Here is a 16064-nt window from a genome sequence, read left to right as displayed (position 1 = left end):
TTCCTAATAAAGATTCTGTGCTCTTTATTCCAAAGGACAATGCACATCGGATAAAATAGTATCAAAAAATATGTACAAAAATAGCAACTATTTGCACTGGTCTTTATATCAGCAAAGTTAAGTATGAGCAGGTGGCTGCTGCAGCAACAAATGGATGCTTTACTGGTCATAAACCACGAATGGAAAAAAACAAAGTAGCTACAAACATTTTCCCAAAGAACTGTCCAACAAGTCGAGTTTCTCTCCGATTTTCCCAGCTGTGAAGAAAAATGGGCCCAGTTTGGTCCTTCCCAGCAAAACAGCATCCCCATCCTGTTCTGGGTGCGGTGTCAGCCCCATCCTTTTCCCTCTCTGGGTGCAAATCAGCTCAGGGGTGGCCGCAGATTTTCTCCCGGTGCATTTAGTGCAAACATCACATCTCCACGTTGCTTTCAGCAGCATCCCAAGGGTGGATTTGGGCAGGACGTCCTCCCCCGGCTCTCAGATGCCAGGAGCTTGGGGGGCTTGGTTTCGAGGTCATAAGGGCTCTTTTGTTCCCAGAAATGGGTGAGCAAAGTGGATAAGCAGCAGGGCTGAGCTGGACACATTGCAACAGAGCCAGGGGATTTTGAAAAACAGCCTCTGAGAGCAGGAGCTGGGAGAAAACCTTATCTCAAGATATTAGGAGTTACTTTTGGATAATTAAGAAAGCTAGCGGTTGTCCTTCAGTCGGGGCCAACAGCTTTTATGGCACTAGCAACTGAATATCCACCGCAAAGGGCTCATTTTGCACATTCTCCTCTCCCTGCCTCATCCCCCTGCCCCTGAGCAGCTTCATCTCTTGCCATGTCCATGCATGAGCTTTGCAAGCTCTGGATCCCTCGGCACAGCAAAAGATCGATCTGAATAAACTTATTAAAGGGGATGGAGCCCAGCAGTTTCTTACCCTTATCTAATTTTCTGTATTCCCCTGCTGCAGGAGGGATTGGACCACTGTGATTTTTAATTCTCTTTTGTCAAGAACAGGCACCCAAACAACACAATTATGGAAAAAATAAAAACAAAAACACACACAAAAAAACCACCTCTGCCACTCTGCAAGAAAGGCGTTACCATCCTCCTGCTGCCTTGGCACTGGCAAGTGCTGGGCTCTGTTGTTTTTTCTAAGAAAAGTTGAACTCTTTGAGCGGTTGCTATTTTAAATAGCTTATATGTTAGTGTTCAAACAGCAGCAAGACCCGGATATGCAAAACTCATCTGTCATTGCACTATTGTCTGCGTTCCTGGCGCAGCTTCCCACGGCTGCTAAGGCACCGGTGGCATTGGGTGGCCCCAGCAGCAGATCTGTGGCCATCAGGCACTTCAGGTTTTGGTTGCTTGCAGCAGAAAGGGACTTGATTCTCCCGCAAAACCCCACGCATTACCGCGAGTGGTGCTGCCTGACAGCACATGGAAGTCTTAGAAAAAAATACAGCTGTGAGGTCCATGAGAAACGGTGGTGTCAGTGGCAGAAATGCAATATATATATATATATTTTTGCTTTTTTTTTAAAGCTAATAAATGAAAATCAAGCAATGGCAGCAGATGGGGCCCATGCAGCTGAGCTGAGGCCATCTCGGCGCAGCGTGGGGGCAGCTGCTGGCTCTTTGCCCCGTCAACGTGTGTGAGCATGGAGGGATGCACGGGGACAATTTCTTGCTGCGGGGACAGAGCAGCTCTTGCTTTTTGCCCCCCAAAAAGCAGACAATATTTTATGGCTGCAGATTGACCCCTTTTAAAAGCTTTGGGGATTATTATTATTATTTTTTTTTTTGGCTTTTTGTTTGGCTAAAAAATAATAGAAACGAGAGAGGCTTGGGCTGCAACTAGAGGATGCCGAGCAGCACCGCGGACAGGCTCGGGATTCTCCCTCTCCTACTCACCATTAGCAATAAGAACGCGTCACGGGGTGGGGAAAAATAAAACATCTGAAGATGAAAACCTGCCTCCGTGCTCACCACACCACAGGGCTCCAGCCCTGCAGGTAGTAGAGGCAGGGCAGGTAGCGGGCACCTGCGTGCAGCGCCAGCAGCGGGGCTGCGGGCGGCTCGGCCGCTTTGCGCCCGGGCATGAGTCCGCCGAGGCCGGATCCCCCCAGCCTCCTCTTGGTCTTGTACCTCCGGTTCTGGAACCAGATCTTCACCTGGGTCTCGGTGAGCTGCAGGTTTTGGGCCAGGTGGGCTCGCTCCGGGGCCGACAGGTATTTCTGGTGGCTGAATTTCCGCTCCAGTTCCAGGACCTGGCTGTGGGTGAACGCCGCCCGTGAGCGTTTCGCCGGCCGGGGGGAGGCTCGTGAGGCGCGGGGCAGAGATTTTTTTGGGGGGAAGCAGTTGCACAGGGGGGTCTCCGCCGTGGCATCTGCAGGAGGAAAGGGCTGAGAGTTACCTGCTGGGAATTTGCCCAAATCGCTTGCTTCCTTGCTTATTAATTACCCCAAATCTCTTCTTTCCTTGCTTTATTTTTATTTTTATTTTTATTTTTATTTTTATTTTTATTTTTATTTTTATTTTTATTTTTATTTTTATTGATTTTCTATCCTTTTCTATAGACTAAAATACTCACATTACCCTGGAGATCTCTCTCCCTAATGGAGCGAACTCCCCACTTTATTGAATTAAAGTCACAGAAGGGAGTTGTTTTCTCCCAAATACCACCCTCTCTTAATTCATATACACAAATATCCAAGGAAAAACAAACCCAGAAAGGGACAATTTTCACTGCTGGTGAAGCTCTGCCTAAAAGCTCGAGGTACTGTGGTTACGTGCATTATGGCACTGGGATTTTTATGGCATTGGGCACTTTTTGGAAACCTCCCCTTTCCCATGAAAGGGAAAAGAAGTTTCCATCCTCAAGCTAACCAGTCACCTCCTTTGCTCAGCTTTTGCTTCTTTTTAACTAAAACCCCACAGCCTGAAGGCTCTCTGTGGGCAACGAACCAGATCAGAAGACAAGCTGCAACCTTCCCCTCCCTGGGAAGCATCACCTGTAGCTGTGAAAGCTTCCCAAGTCCATTTATTTAGGCACTTAGTTCCTTTCTCCGTGTATTACCCAGCTTGCGGTGGAAACAGGCCATTATTTTTTTTTTCCCCTTTAGTCATTTCTTAGTATATTTTCTTAAGAAGCGAACATAATGCTCGAGATGGAAACAATGGGCTTGACTCCCAGCTTGTGTAAATCATCCTAGCCCTGCCGAAATCCCTGGAGCTGTGCTGATTTACACTAGCTGCGTTCTGGGAGATTTGCTATGGCTTTTAATGATTTTTCTTAATAACCGGCTGGGTGGATGTTTCAGAACTTGCTTTATGTCGGAGTTTGTTTTAATAGAATCAACATGTAAAGCCAAAATTCCCCTGGCAAGGTCTCTTTTAGAAAGCAAGAGCCAGGCACTAGGGAGTTCACGGTTGTTTTTTGGACGCCGCAGCCCAGCCTGGCTCGTGCAAGGCGCTGCAGGATGGGAGGGCAGAGCTTCTGCTCCTGCTGCACGGGAGGCACTGGTCAAAGCCACGTTGCTTCTGAGTGCCATTTTTTGCTCTGCTGCTTCTGCAAATTTAGTGGTTGCATGCCAGAAGGAGGTGTTGGCAGTGCTGTTTCTAGAGGAGCGGGACGGGTATTATTAAAGCACGCGATGTGCGATGCTGCAGGCAGGAGCAGAGCACTGCAACCGGTGCTGAGCACACGGGAAAGCAAACGGAGAGTGCAGCGGCAGCAGCAGCGCCGTGCTGACAGCTGCACCAAGGACCAGGCTATCACAGAAATGGGCTTTTTATTAAACAGAGTTACAGGTAGCTCCAGTCCTTGGACTTACTTGAAGCACCTGGCGAAAACTTTGCAAGCAGCTGCTGCTTCTCTTGCACTTCTGGCATTTAAAGCCCATTTTTTTGGCTCCAAAGCAGCCGGGTTGGGATCTAGCCCCTCGGCTGACCCAAGGGTGGGCATCCCGGAGCCATTCCCAGCCCCGGAGCTCAGCGGGATCTTCCCATCCCCTTACCTGCGTCCACATCGTGGGGCTGGGCTGGGGAGGCTCCTGGTGCATGAGGGCTCCTGGGGGGGTCCCCTGGGGCAGCCCCCTGCTCCCCATCCTCCGGGCTGCCAAAACCTCTTCTCTCACTCTGCTCTGCCCGTGTTCTCTGCTCAGCCCTGTCCCAGAGGATGTCCTGGATGAGGAAGGACGTCCGGGGTCTGGACGAGGTGGGCACGGTCTTCTGGGGGCTGCCAGGGGCTTTCTGCCCCCCGAGGGGCAGCACCCCAGCACTCATCTCCTTCTCCTCCCGCTGCCCACAGGCTCGCCGCCTTCCCACCCTCCTGGCTCTGCATTTATCCGGCCGGCGGCCAAGCCTCCGGGGCCTGATTGGAGATCAGGCAGGAGTCTACGCCCTTCGGTGGTGTCTTGGCTCCCGCAGGGCTTTTTGCTGCTCCCTCTTCTTGTGCAGAGCCTCTCCCCGGGGTGCCCTTCCGCACTGATCTGCCAAACCTTCCCCCCGTGCCAGAAGGTCACCCCATGGCCTTTCTCCTAGAAATGATAAGAGAAAGATGCCCAAGTGAGTTCATCCTTTATGGGATCGAAACAATCCCAGTTTGGGGTTTTGGGGTGAGAAGGGGAAACACTGGCACAGCCTTGGTTGGGTGCTGTGGGCGAACAGAGCCCAGCAGAGCATCTCCTGCATCCTCCCCACCACCCCAGCAGGGCAACGCTCTGCTTGCTCCAGCTTCTGGGCATGATTTTTTTGTCCAGGGCCATCCCTAGAGCTCTGGGGAGGAATGTTGTTTTCGGGGAAAAAAAGTGGAAAAAGCTTTTCTTCTCCATATTTGAGAGTTTTCTTCAAAACATTTCACTTCGGTGAGCTTTCAGGCTGTTGGGAAAATGGCAAAGACATTTTCATCAGCTTCACAAAGCTGCTCTAAGAAGGGCTGGGAGATGGAGAGGTAACAGACAGGGAGAGCGGATCCAGCAGTAAATGATTGCACAGAAAGGGGCAGAGGATTCATGTGAAGCCTAAATCTCAGACTAATTCCTCAGCCAGCTGTGGAATGGGACAGCATTTATTTAAGGAATCTCAGTGCCTTCCCGCTTGTCCTGCAAGACCCTGCCTTCAAAGGCACCAGCAAAGAACAAAACCTTGCTGCTTCCAAGAAAAAACTTGGCTGAGCTCCCTAATCACTGATTATTATTATTTTTTTGAGTGCCCCCTTTATTTGCACTTGTTTTTGCAGAGCTTGTGTCTCCAAAAAAGCCTTCCTTAAAAAGGGAAACCACAGGTTTCCTGAAATCCCCCAAGGACTTCGCTGGGGCTTTATAGGCAGGTGTTTGGTTACGGCAGCTGTGCGCTCAGAAAACTTCAGCAGCTTCAATATTTCAGCCTCATTATGCTCTTATCAGCCGGGAAAGGCAATTTGGCAAGATTTATGAAGCAATTGGAGCCCAGCAGTGTTACTGCCCCGCAGCAGAGATGTTTCCAGTTGTCCTCATGCCCCCGCCGCAGCGGTGCCGTGCAGGTGGCTGTGGACCAGGAGCCACGGAGTGATGCTGATGCCAAAAATAAATAAATAAATAATAATAAAAAAGAAGGAACAGAACAAAATTTTCCCGAACAACAAATTAAAACAAAACAGAACACAACAAAAACCCGTAACTCAGCGGGTTTGCGAAGAGAGTCAGAAAATGCATTTTTTCAGGCATTTGCAACTGTTTCGGGCTCTTGCCCAAATATGTGAACAAAATTTGTGAGCTGCCCAGAAGTTGGGCGGTCTCCTTCCTTCCAGAAAATCCTTTTATTTCAGTCGTACCCATTGCATTTTCCTGCAAAGTCAAACTGGGGCTGTTGCACCTTCGAATTGCCATGACTCTGACACTCGGTGCTCTCCGTGTGCTCAGCACCTCCGTCTGTCCTGGGCAGCCTCGTTGCACAGATTTCTTTTTCTCGAGCCTCTTTTCCTTTTTATTGCTGGCTACAGAATAAGCTGCAGCTGCTGAGAACTGAGCCATTGGGTCCAAAAGAGGGGTTTTGGGGATGCGTCGTTGCTGGCAAGTAGTATGGGAACCCCCGTCCTTGGCAATTTCTTGCACTGGGCTGAATTTGCCGCTGGTCTCGAGTGAAATTTCGGCTGATTTGAGAGTGTGGCTGATTTTGGGAGAGATCTGCCTCCTTTTTCAGTGGCTGGTGCAGCGGAGAATTTCTAATTTGGGTGGAAAATAGGAGGGATTTAAAGCAATGGTGTGCACTGCATGCTCACCCCAGCAGGCAGGAGGCAGAGGGATCCCACAGACACCGGGGTTTTAAATATCTCCTGACCCTGGGCTTTTGGGAAGCCCCTCTCAATAGATGAAGGGCCATAAATTATATCTTCAGACCTCATGAGTCCCATTCTCAAGCTTAAATATATGTATAGGGAGATGTATATGTAAATGTACATAGAGCCCTTCGACCCAGCAAAGCACTCGGTGCCAATGGATCCTGGTTCAGGGCACCTCTAGGTTCAGCACTGACATTTTTTTTCCCTTTGAACCATCTTTTGGATGCTCAGATACAAATTGTGGAAAGGAGAAGTTACAGTACTAAAGGAGGAATGGTAGGAGAGGGAAAACCACACACTTTCACCGTTTTTTTTAATAGCAAATAATAATAAAAGAGACAGAAATGAACACCTGTGCTGGTAAGATATTAAGAAATATGACTCAGAAATGGATCCCAAAAGATTAGAGGAACTCAAAGCATTAAATAGAGCATTCATATGGAAAAAAAAAAAAAAAAAAAAAAAAAGTAAAGGCACAGTGATGCAGCCCCTGCTTTCTGCTTGTCCTTAGGAAGAAATCCAGTGTCCACAGCCCCCTGCACTGCATTGCACCGTCTTCCTGGCGGAGCAAATCCCCTGTGGGAGCGGGACGGGACGGACCCCGACACATTTACATTCAAATAAATAAATGCCCTCGGTGATGGGGTCCCCAGGGTGCCCCCATCTCCTTTGCAGAGCCGTGGCTGCGCGGAGGGGCCGGACGCACCGCGTCCCGCTGGCGGTGCTGGCAAAACTCCTCTGGGTGCTCCCGTCCCTTTCCTCGGCCACCCCCAAGCCCTGCTCCCCTCTCACAAGTGCACGGGCTGGTGCTGAGCCGTGCCCGAGCTCACGGTGACAGCACCCCAGCGTAGCCCCCCCCAGAGCTCCCAGCATAGGGGCTGCTGCTATAGGAGCCGCAGCAGCTGCTATAGGGGCACGGGCTGCCATAAGGTGCTGGGTAAGGCTGGGACCCCCCAAAACAGGGTTTGCCATCCCTGACCAGCACCGGCACCGCCACCCTGCGCGGCGGCGGCGGGTGGGCTGCCAGCTCCAGGGATTTGTCCTGCCTTTGCCTCTTGCACTTGTAGCGCCGGTTCTGGAACCAGATTTTCACCTGGGTGGAGGTGAGCTTGAGCACGCTGGCCAGGTGCTCCCTTTCGGGAGCCGAGAGGTATTTCTGCTGCTTGAAGCGCCGCTCCAGCTCAAACACCTGAGCCTGGGAGAACAAAACGCGGGGTTTTCGTTGGTGTCGCTGCTTGGGATGGTTGCAAGGGTCGGTTTTCTTCTCGTCTGCCTCCAAGGGGTGGGCGAGCAAACGTTTGCCTGCAGGGAGCAAAAACCCAAAGCAAAGTGAGCCCCCAGCCTGGTTCTGCTGAGAGAGAGAATTAAATTGGGAGTGGGACCCCTTGGGAATGAGACAAAGAAGGGTTATCAGCTGCTAAATTTAATAAGAATTGTTACTGCAATGTTTAATGGAAATTCAAGAACTTCCCTCTTTTTTATTTTTTGGCTGGAATTAGAGGTGTGACTGCTGCATGAATTTTGGATAATGCCTCATTTCTGTCCTTCCGTGGCAGCCCCGTCCTGGAGGGGCACAGGGATGCGAGATGTGCTGCAGGTTTGAGCACCCCAAAACCCAAATCCCTTCCCCACATCCTGCCCCAAAGGGATGGAGGTGACCCCAGGCAGGATTTTCACCCAGCACCCACAACTCGCAGTGCCCTGAATTTAAGCCGAAGGGGTAAAACGAAGAGGATGGGAATGAAGAAGGAAAACCTGTTAGCTCCACAAGACGATGCAAAGTTATTGATAATATTATTATGTTATTATCCGCTTTTTTTAAAATATTTTTTTTTTATTAATGTTTTTTCTGGGGGTCTTGTGCATCGCTCCGCTGCTGGCGGGATGTGCTCGGGTCCCCTGGAAACTGCAGCAGGGGCTCAGGGGATGTAGGGGGGCTGCGGGGCAATGGGGTGCTGCGGGGCTCCCATCCGCCCCCCCCCCCCCCCCCCCCCAGGATGCTCTCGCCCTCCCCAGCTCCCCGGCTCCACATCCCAGTGCCTCCCAGCGCTCCAGCTCTGGTCTTACTGGTTTTCCCGTTGGCTTTTTTTTTTTTTTTCCCTCTCTGCAGCCGCCGTGCGTTAGGGAAAGGCGAGCAAGGGAAAATTCGCCCGATTTAGGTGGGGGGAACCGGGGGGGGCCCCGAGGATGCCCTCGGCCCCACCGCCCCCCCCCCCCCCCCCCCCCGCCAGCCCCCCCCGGTACCTGCAGCCAGCTCCACGCAGCCCGAGAACGGCGACGCCTTGGGACGGCTTCGCGGGGACAATTTAGGGAGCATCGAAACGGGGCTTTGCGCCCCCCCCAAAGCGCCCCCACTTGTGCCCTTGGGCAGGATCAGGCCCAGCGCCACCGACCCGGCTGGGCTCCGGGGGGCTCCAGGGGACCGGGGGGGGACAAGGTGGGGGGGGGGGCGACACCGGGACCTTCCCGAGCTCTGCTATGGCTTGGGAGAGGTGGGAAACGGGGGGTCTGCAACCCCCGCCCCCCCCCCCCCCCCAGGGGAAGGGGAATGAGCCGGGTCCGTTTCGTCCCCCCCCCGCCCCCTCCCGTGCAGCCGGTGCAAGAGCCCCGAAATTTAAAAAAAAATAAAATAAAAAGGGGGACAACGGATGGGAAAAGGAAAGGAAAAAGGGGAAAAAGGGAGAAAAGAAAAGGGAGGAAAAAGGGGTGGGGGGAGAAGGGGAGGGAAAGGGAGGTGAAAAAAAAAAAAAAGACCGGGGGGGGGGAAGTAGGAAACCCGGTATCTCTCACCCCCAGCACCGGGAAAATCCGGCTCCTCGGTTTTTGGCCCCGGGGGGCTGGGGGGAGGGACAAAGGGGGGCTCCGGGGGGGTCCCCGCGGCTCCCACTCACCCGGTGGCGGCGGGGGCGGGCGGGGGGGCGCGTCCCCCCCGTCGGGGCTGCTCCCAGCCCCGGCCCCGGGGGCTCCGGGGGCGCTCCGCCGCTCCAGGTCCAGGATGTCCTTAACGGAGAAGGGGGTGGGCAGCATCCTTCCGACGGGGGGGTGATGTGTGAGGGGTGGAGGGGGCCGGGGGGGGTGGGGGGGGGCACAGCAGGGTGCCCGCAAAGGGGCTGTGCGCTCCGGGACCCTCTCCCCGGCTTTTGCCCTCCCGTTGTGGCAGCACCAGGTAGGGAGAGAAGGGGGGGGGGGGGGGGTCCCGGGGCTGGTTGGGTGCGGGGGGGACAGGGGAGGGCGGGTCGCTGCCCCTCGGGGGGGGCGGGATGTTCTGCCCCCCCCCCCCCCCCCCCCGCAGCCCCCTTTCACCCAGCCGAGCCCCCCGACGGCTGGGTGGGGAGGAAGGAGCCAGACCCCTTCACCTCTGTATTTCCAAAACAAGGGGATGCGAGGCCGGGGGGGTGGTTAAGGAAGGGGGGGGTTAAGGGGGGGGATTTGGGCTAAGCTGCAATAAAACAAATCGAGCCGATCTGAGCTCCATTAAGGTCACATTAGCGAGCGGCTTGGGGAGATAAGGGCTGATAAGGCGGCGGGGCGCAGACCACCTAGCTCCTGCAGGGCGGGCAGGGGGATGCTGAGAGCCCCCACCCCATCTGGCTGCCCCTGCGCGGCCCCAGTGCCCTCCCAGTATGTCCCGGTGCTGTTCTGGTAGCGGGCAGTGGGCTGGCAGCCCCTCAGTGGGTTACAGAGTGGGGTCAGGGTCCCCCAAAAGAGCAGCCCCATTTTGGGGAGGGGGGCAGTGGGGAGGTGCTGGGCAGCCCCACCGGCCGCGGGGTGATGCTGGGCCTTATCTGGGCTCGGGACCGGCTATTTCAATTAAAATTCCTGGCCAGCCTCCGGGGCTGGTGTTTGCTGATAGTCCTGACAGAGCAGAGGGACTTTTTTGTCTGAGTTGGGGCAGCATCTCCCGCACCACCGAAACAGCCAAAGCGGCCTATTAGGGGAGGCTGAATAAATAAACGGCCCCAACGCAGGCAAGGAAGTGAGGGGCTGGAGCAGGAGGGAAAATAAATACAGTGGCTTGGCGAGAGAGGTGCTGGCAGAGCCACAGGTCGGTCCTGCTCTCTGAGTGACGCTCGGGTTTGTTCCCATCCCCTGCGGGCTGTGTTTTGAGTTTTTTGGGTATTCCATCCCTGGGACATCCCTGCCAACGTGCTGGCATCACAGCGTTGTTATTTCTCAGTGTGATGTAAGGATTGGGTCCGAATCCATCACGAGACACACGGGGCTCACCTTCCCCATGGGAAACACTGCAAAATACCTGGGAATATTCTTTTTCCTCCTCTTTTTTTTTTTTTTTTTTTTAACCAGTGCACTTGCTTCCCAGACCCCCAGCTTTCTAATCCCGTGCAGGACTGATATTGCAGCCCATTTAAAAAAATAATTGCTGCTCCTCTGGTCCACAGGGCTCCTGTTGGTGCTGGGCACGGACGTGGGCTTTGCTGCCCTGCATTATCTTCATGGCAGAGCCCACGGGCACGGCTCACTGCTCGACCCCATCCTTTGCAGCCCGGTGAGCCCCCAGTGCCCAGTCCTCGTCCCCAGCTGGATTCATTGCCACGTTTAAAAGGGGCTGGAGAAACACCGAGAGGCGAGAGCAAACAGGCAGTAACATTACACCTTGGCTTGTTGATGGCGGGAGGCAGCCGGCGCCAAGGTAAAATGCTTGGCTGCGATCGAGACGAGCAGGAAGGAATCGGGGTAAGTAGCTTTATCCGCCCCTAATGACTCCGTGCCGCGGAGATTAATGGAGTTTGGCTGGACGAGCTCTCGGGGCTGGAGGAGGCTCTGGATGGGGCGAGCTGGGGGAGAAGAGAGGAAAGCAGAGCTGAATGTGGGGCAGGATTAATGCGCCTGGGGGCCAGGAGAGCTCCCTGCTCCCCGTCCTGGTCCGTGCACCCCACGGGACGCGTCCAGCCCTCCCTCACCTGCAGCATCCAGAGGCTTCAGCGGGGTCTGTAAATCATCTCCAGCCAAAAGCTGTGGCCAAACCCACCCAGTCCTGGGCTCAGTCCCGATGTCAGCACCTGCTGGAGGGATCTGGACTCAGCCCATCTTTGCCCTGAACTTTGGCACAATGCTGGGGCAGCGAGAGGAGTGATCATGAACCATAAATCATCAGCTTCTTAACTGGCGAGCTAATTTCATTATATCCACCCAGGGACATCGCTACTCTTGGTAACTCAGTTAGCTGAAACCAGGAGAAAGCTGCTCCTGGCCCACCGCTCGTCCGAAGGGAGGTATTTCTGATGGCAGCTCCCGAAGTATCCGATGTCTGGTGCTATCGCTGGGACTCATCGAGGTCCCGCTGAGCTGCCGGAGCATCCAAAACTCTGCAAACGTGACCGTGCCTGAGCCAGGAGGTTTTGTGCTCAGAGCAAGACGGGAATAATGGGTGAGGTGGATGCTCGGGGGCTTGCAAGCTCAGAAGTGTGTGTGGATGCTGCTGAAGAGCTGGCCGATGCTTTGTGATGCAACTGGAAGTGAACTTGGAAGGGTTTTCTCCATCCTCTTCTTCTTTCCAGCTACTCTCTGTCCTTGTTCGTTGGCAAAATAAAATAAAAAAGCAGAGAAAACAGAAGCGGTGGCAGAAAGCAGGTGGCAGGAAAGGTGAGGGAAAGCAGAGTCCTGCTGCAAAGCTTTAACAATAAATTAAATATAATAAAAAATAATAAATTAAATTTAATAATAAACACCATGGGGGGAAAAAATAAATAAATAAAAACAAGGAAACGTGTCTCTTTTCAGAATCTGTGGGACAAAAGTAACGTTGAAACCTCAGAAAGGTTTCTGTGGTGCAGAACTTGAGGCTGGGCTGCAACCATGGCTGCAGTGGAAGGGGCATCTTCACATGTCGAAGCGCAGGCAGGATGGGCACGAGGCTGGAAAGCCCAAACTGGAGCACGCAGTTGTCTCCTGCCCTCGATTTATCTCCTTTTTTTTTTTTTTTTTTCCCCATTTTCCCCATCTCTGAACCCTCCGAGCCAAGCCAGAGCTTCCCAATCGCTCGGGGGCTGTCGGGCTGCTTCCCATCCCCATCTTTTATCTCCGATTTCTGGCGTTGGCGGGGGGGGACCTGTTGACACCAGCGAGATTAAGGAGATGGATGGTTCCTTAAACCCGCTGGGATTGCGCTGCCAAACCTCTGCAGCGCAAAAACCTGCTCCAAATCCTTGGCCAGCAGTGCCCTCTGCTTGGCCAGGGGGGACCTGCAGCCTGCTTGGCTGCCCAAGTTCAACGCCGAGCGACGAAGGGAGGAAAATAAAATAAAAAAATAATAATAATAATAAAAAAATCTCCTTCGCCCTCAGTGGTGCAGGGGAATGGGTCAGCAGGGAAGGGGTAGCTGAGATTTGGGGCTTGCTGCCCCGTGCCAGGAGGATTAAAATACCCGTCGGTGTTAAAAGTGCGCTCGCCGTCTCTCGGACAGGGGAGTTATTTTTAAATAGGATTATTTTGGTGCTCTGGCATGAATAATTCAGTGTCCCCCAGCGCTGCCAGGTGGAAGGAGTTTGAACTCACAAAAACTACATTTTTTCCCTCCTTGCCTATCACTTTTCCTAAGGGGACGGAAATTCTCTCCTCTTTGCTCTTTTTCCTGGGATTTGGCCAAATCCCCGGGGATGCCTGCAACACAGCTGGGCGAGAGGTGGGGAGGGAAGGAGGCATCTGGAGGGGACGGGTGCAAGCAGGCCAGGTGGGTGCTGCGTTTTGGGTGCTGCGTTTTGGGTGCTGCGTTTTTGGGTGCTGGGTGCTGCGGCGTGGCGGGGCCACGGAGCAGGCGGCCTTCGGTCGGCAGATGGCACAAGAGCAGTGGCTGAGCGAGAGCCTACGGGGGAAAAAAAAAAATAAAAAAAGACTAAAAAAAATAAAAATAAAAATAAAAGAAGCGCATGGGCCCTGCAGCTTGGTGAAGTTCAGCTGGGACGCTGCAGGTCCCTGCTGGTCCCCCCCGGCCGCCTGGTGGATCCCCGTCCGTCAGCTGGGGATGCTCTGGGGGTGAGCAGCAGCATCCCCAGCGCCTGTAACCTGGGGGGGGGGGGGGGGGGGGGGGAGGCGGGGAGGCACATGGGCGAAGCACAAACGATGCTCCCAATTTGGGAGAGCGCTGAGCTCGGTTATCCCCAGGCTCTCGATTTTACCTCCCTGCCACCCAACCCTCCATATCCTCACTTACAAAGCCGTAAAGAATAAATACAAAAATAAATATTATTTTATTATTTTATTTTATTTTACTTTATTTTATTTATTTTATTCATTTCATTTAATTTAATTTCATTTTTCATTTCATTTTTTATATTTTATATTTTATTTTATATTTTATATTTTATATTTTATATTTTATATTTTATTTTATATTTAATTTAATTTTACTTTATTTTATTTTATTTATTTTGTTCTATTTTATTTTATTTTATTTTATTTTATTTTATTTTATATTTTATTTTATTTTTTATTTTATTTATTTCATTTAATTTCATTTTTTTATATTTTATATTTTATTTTTTATTATTTTATTTTATTTTATTTTATTTTATTATTTTATTTTATTTTACTTTATTTTATTTTACTTCTTCATTTGCCCCACGCTCCCCGTACATCCCCACTGCTCTCCGCCCCGCACTTTGCAAATATCGGGAGCTGTGCCTGTGCCATTTCTTACTGGCTCTGCCAGGCTCAGCTAGCGGCTGTGCAGACGTGCTGGGGTTTGCTTTCTGCTTTGGAACAACTGGGAGATTTGCCACATGAGCTTGGTTTGTATATCTTTTTTTTTTTTTTCTTATTTTTTTTTTCTTTTTGGTATCGGGAGGTATTTATTTAGATTGAGGAGCAAGCATTTGACTACCGGGCCAAAAAGCAACTTCAAATATCTGAGCTAAACGAGCTCCTAAACTAAGGGGACTTGATTCAGTTTCTCTTTGATGTCACCCATGGATGCTGCGTGCCGAAGCGCTCAGCTTGGTGATATTGAAGTCAACCGCCGCCTCGAATAATTCACAGGGCAGGGGGAAATGCATCATGCATTATCAGCTATTACTTGTCATAGGTTTCCTATTTGTCAGCCTACCCACCCTTAAAATACATAAAACTGGCCGTGAGCAACTTCCTGAGGCGCAGCTGCCTGAGATGCTGGGAATGGGGTGAAACCTGTGCTCAGGCACCCGGAGGTCGCCCCGAGCAGCCCATGCGGTGGCATCATCTTTGGAATTCATTTTTCAATTTTTTTTTTTGGGATTATGATGAATGACACACCCATCGACTCCGAGGGGGAGCCGTGTAATTTTTCCGCTCTCGGACAAAGAGCTGAGAAAAGGAAGAGCCTCCTCAGCTTTGCGTGGCCGGGGTTGGAAACTCCTCCGTGGGACTTCTCCTCCGTGGTGCCCGGCCTCAAACCCGGACCACGTCCCCAGACATCAAGGAGCAGGAGCAGAGATGCAGCAGGTTGATGCCCTCGGTGCTTGCATCCCTCCAGCCCTGTCCGGCTCCATCCCTGCAAGCCCCAGAGGTCTGCTACCTCTGCTGCACCATTTCTGCACGTTCCAGCCCCAAAACCCCTTTGGCGGTGTGTGGCCACTCACTGGCTTTATACAGACACAGGATTTAAGTGGTACCCACTCCTCTTCAGTCCCACCAGCCCCACGCAGCCTGCTCTGTGCTCCAGCATTTTATTTTCACAGCAGAGCTAAGGTTTCCCTCTACTATTCACTTGCACAGAGATGAGGTTATGGACCAGAGACCTGGGGATGCTGCGGGGCCAGGAGGATCCTACAGAGTGTGGCTTCCTACAGCCATGAATTTCACATTTATTTTTGCTTTCCCCATTTTTCTGGGCAGGGGAAGGTGGTGGGACTGGACTGTGGGATGGATCCTGCAATGCCCCACGACTTTCCCCGGGCTCCCACCGCCGTGTGCCGCCTTCCATCAGCAAATAACCCACCCGGCCGTCTTCCGAGGGGCAGCTCGGCTCACTTAAAAGGCTTTTAAAAATATGACCAAGTTTCTTTACATTATTTAAAAGCCTCTTTAAAGAGCAGCTGCCTCCTATTAATACCACTCGGGCCGATAATCTCTGCTCGGATCTATCTTTAGAGCGCTGCCAGCATAAATGGGGGCTGGAGGTGCAGAGCGAGGCAGCTGAAAACACAGCAGAGCCTCCTGGGAAGGAAAAGCAAAGAATACGCTGGCTTCTGGGGGTGGATTTTGAGAAATCAACCCTTTGGTTGCCCGTTTCCCCCTTGGAAATGTCCCTTTCCCCTTTGGAAATGGCCATTTCCCCCTTGGAAATGCCCATCTTTTTCCTGTGAGCCCGGAAAAAGGGCTTTTTTTTTTTTTTTTTTTAAGAAACTGTGCGCGAGTTTGCAGAGATGAGGCTTTTCCCAAAATCAGCCTCTGCTTCTGGGCTGGAATCAAGGCTGCTCCTCGCATCCAGGTGCCGGCCTTTGACGCAAGCGTGGCTTCAAAGGGGACCCTGCATGATCCTGCTCGCTGGTGTCAGCACCGGGGGGGGAAGGGGGCGAGCGGGATCAAAACTCTTGGACTTGCTTTTATTTCCTCTGCTTGCTTAATCACTTCCTGACAGCCCTGGAGCTGCAGGGGAAACCCTTGGGAGCGATGCTGTGCAAAGGCTGACGCAGCTTTCTCCCCTTTCCCAGGAAGGGTTTTCGGCAGGGATTAGCGCTGAGCTGTGGCTTTGCTCTTTGCCATGATGCTCAAATCCCAGACTTCTTGAGATTTCATCGATAATTGTCTTAAAATCAAAT

The 16064-nt window shown here is 52.3% G+C and overlaps 2 protein-coding genes across 2 annotated transcripts; both read right to left on the bottom strand.

Annotated features, from left to right (window-relative positions):
- NKX3-1 (NK3 homeobox 1) lies at positions 1-4309 on the bottom strand. The gene is made up of 2 exons (XM_040538538.1): positions 4007-4309; positions 1-2376 (listed from the first exon to the last, which is right to left on the bottom strand). The coding sequence occupies exons 1-2, from the start codon at positions 4272-4274 to the stop codon at positions 1973-1975; spliced, it is 672 nt and encodes a 223-aa protein (XP_040394472.1). The 5' UTR covers positions 4275-4309; the 3' UTR covers positions 1-1972.
- A 2815-nt stretch (positions 4310-7124) lies between these two features.
- Positions 7125-9336, bottom strand: NKX2-6 (NK2 homeobox 6). The gene is made up of 2 exons (XM_040538031.1): positions 9201-9336; positions 7125-7611 (listed from the first exon to the last, which is right to left on the bottom strand). Exons 1-2 carry the CDS (start codon positions 9334-9336, stop codon positions 7136-7138), a joined length of 612 nt encoding a protein of 203 aa, XP_040393965.1. The 3' UTR covers positions 7125-7135.
- Between the last annotated feature and the right edge of the window lie 6728 nt (positions 9337-16064).

Source organism: Cygnus olor, chromosome 27 (assembly GCF_009769625.2).
Source record: "Cygnus olor isolate bCygOlo1 chromosome 27, bCygOlo1.pri.v2, whole genome shotgun sequence".
NCBI lineage: Eukaryota > Metazoa > Chordata > Aves > Anseriformes > Anatidae > Cygnus > Cygnus olor.
This window is presented reverse-complemented; position numbering and strand designations above follow the sequence as displayed.

What these genes read in the sequence shown, in the direction of transcription:
- NKX3-1 (XM_040538538.1), bottom strand. Translation starts at nt 4,274, where the DNA reads ATGAGTGCTGGGGTGCTGCCCCTCGGGGGGCAGAAAGCCCCTGGCAGC. An exon ending in GCCCCACGATGTGGACGCAG is followed by an intron (nt 2,377 to 4,006) that starts GTAAGGGGATGG and finishes TTCCTCCTGCAG; the next exon opens with ATGCCACGGCGGAGACCCCC.
- NKX2-6 (XM_040538031.1), bottom strand. Translation starts at nt 9,336, where the DNA reads ATGCTGCCCACCCCCTTCTCCGTTAAGGACATCCTGGACCTGGAGCGG. An exon ending in CCCGCCCCCGCCGCCACCGG is followed by an intron (nt 7,612 to 9,200) that starts GTGAGTGGGAGC and finishes TGCTCCCTGCAG; the next exon opens with GCAAACGTTTGCTCGCCCAC.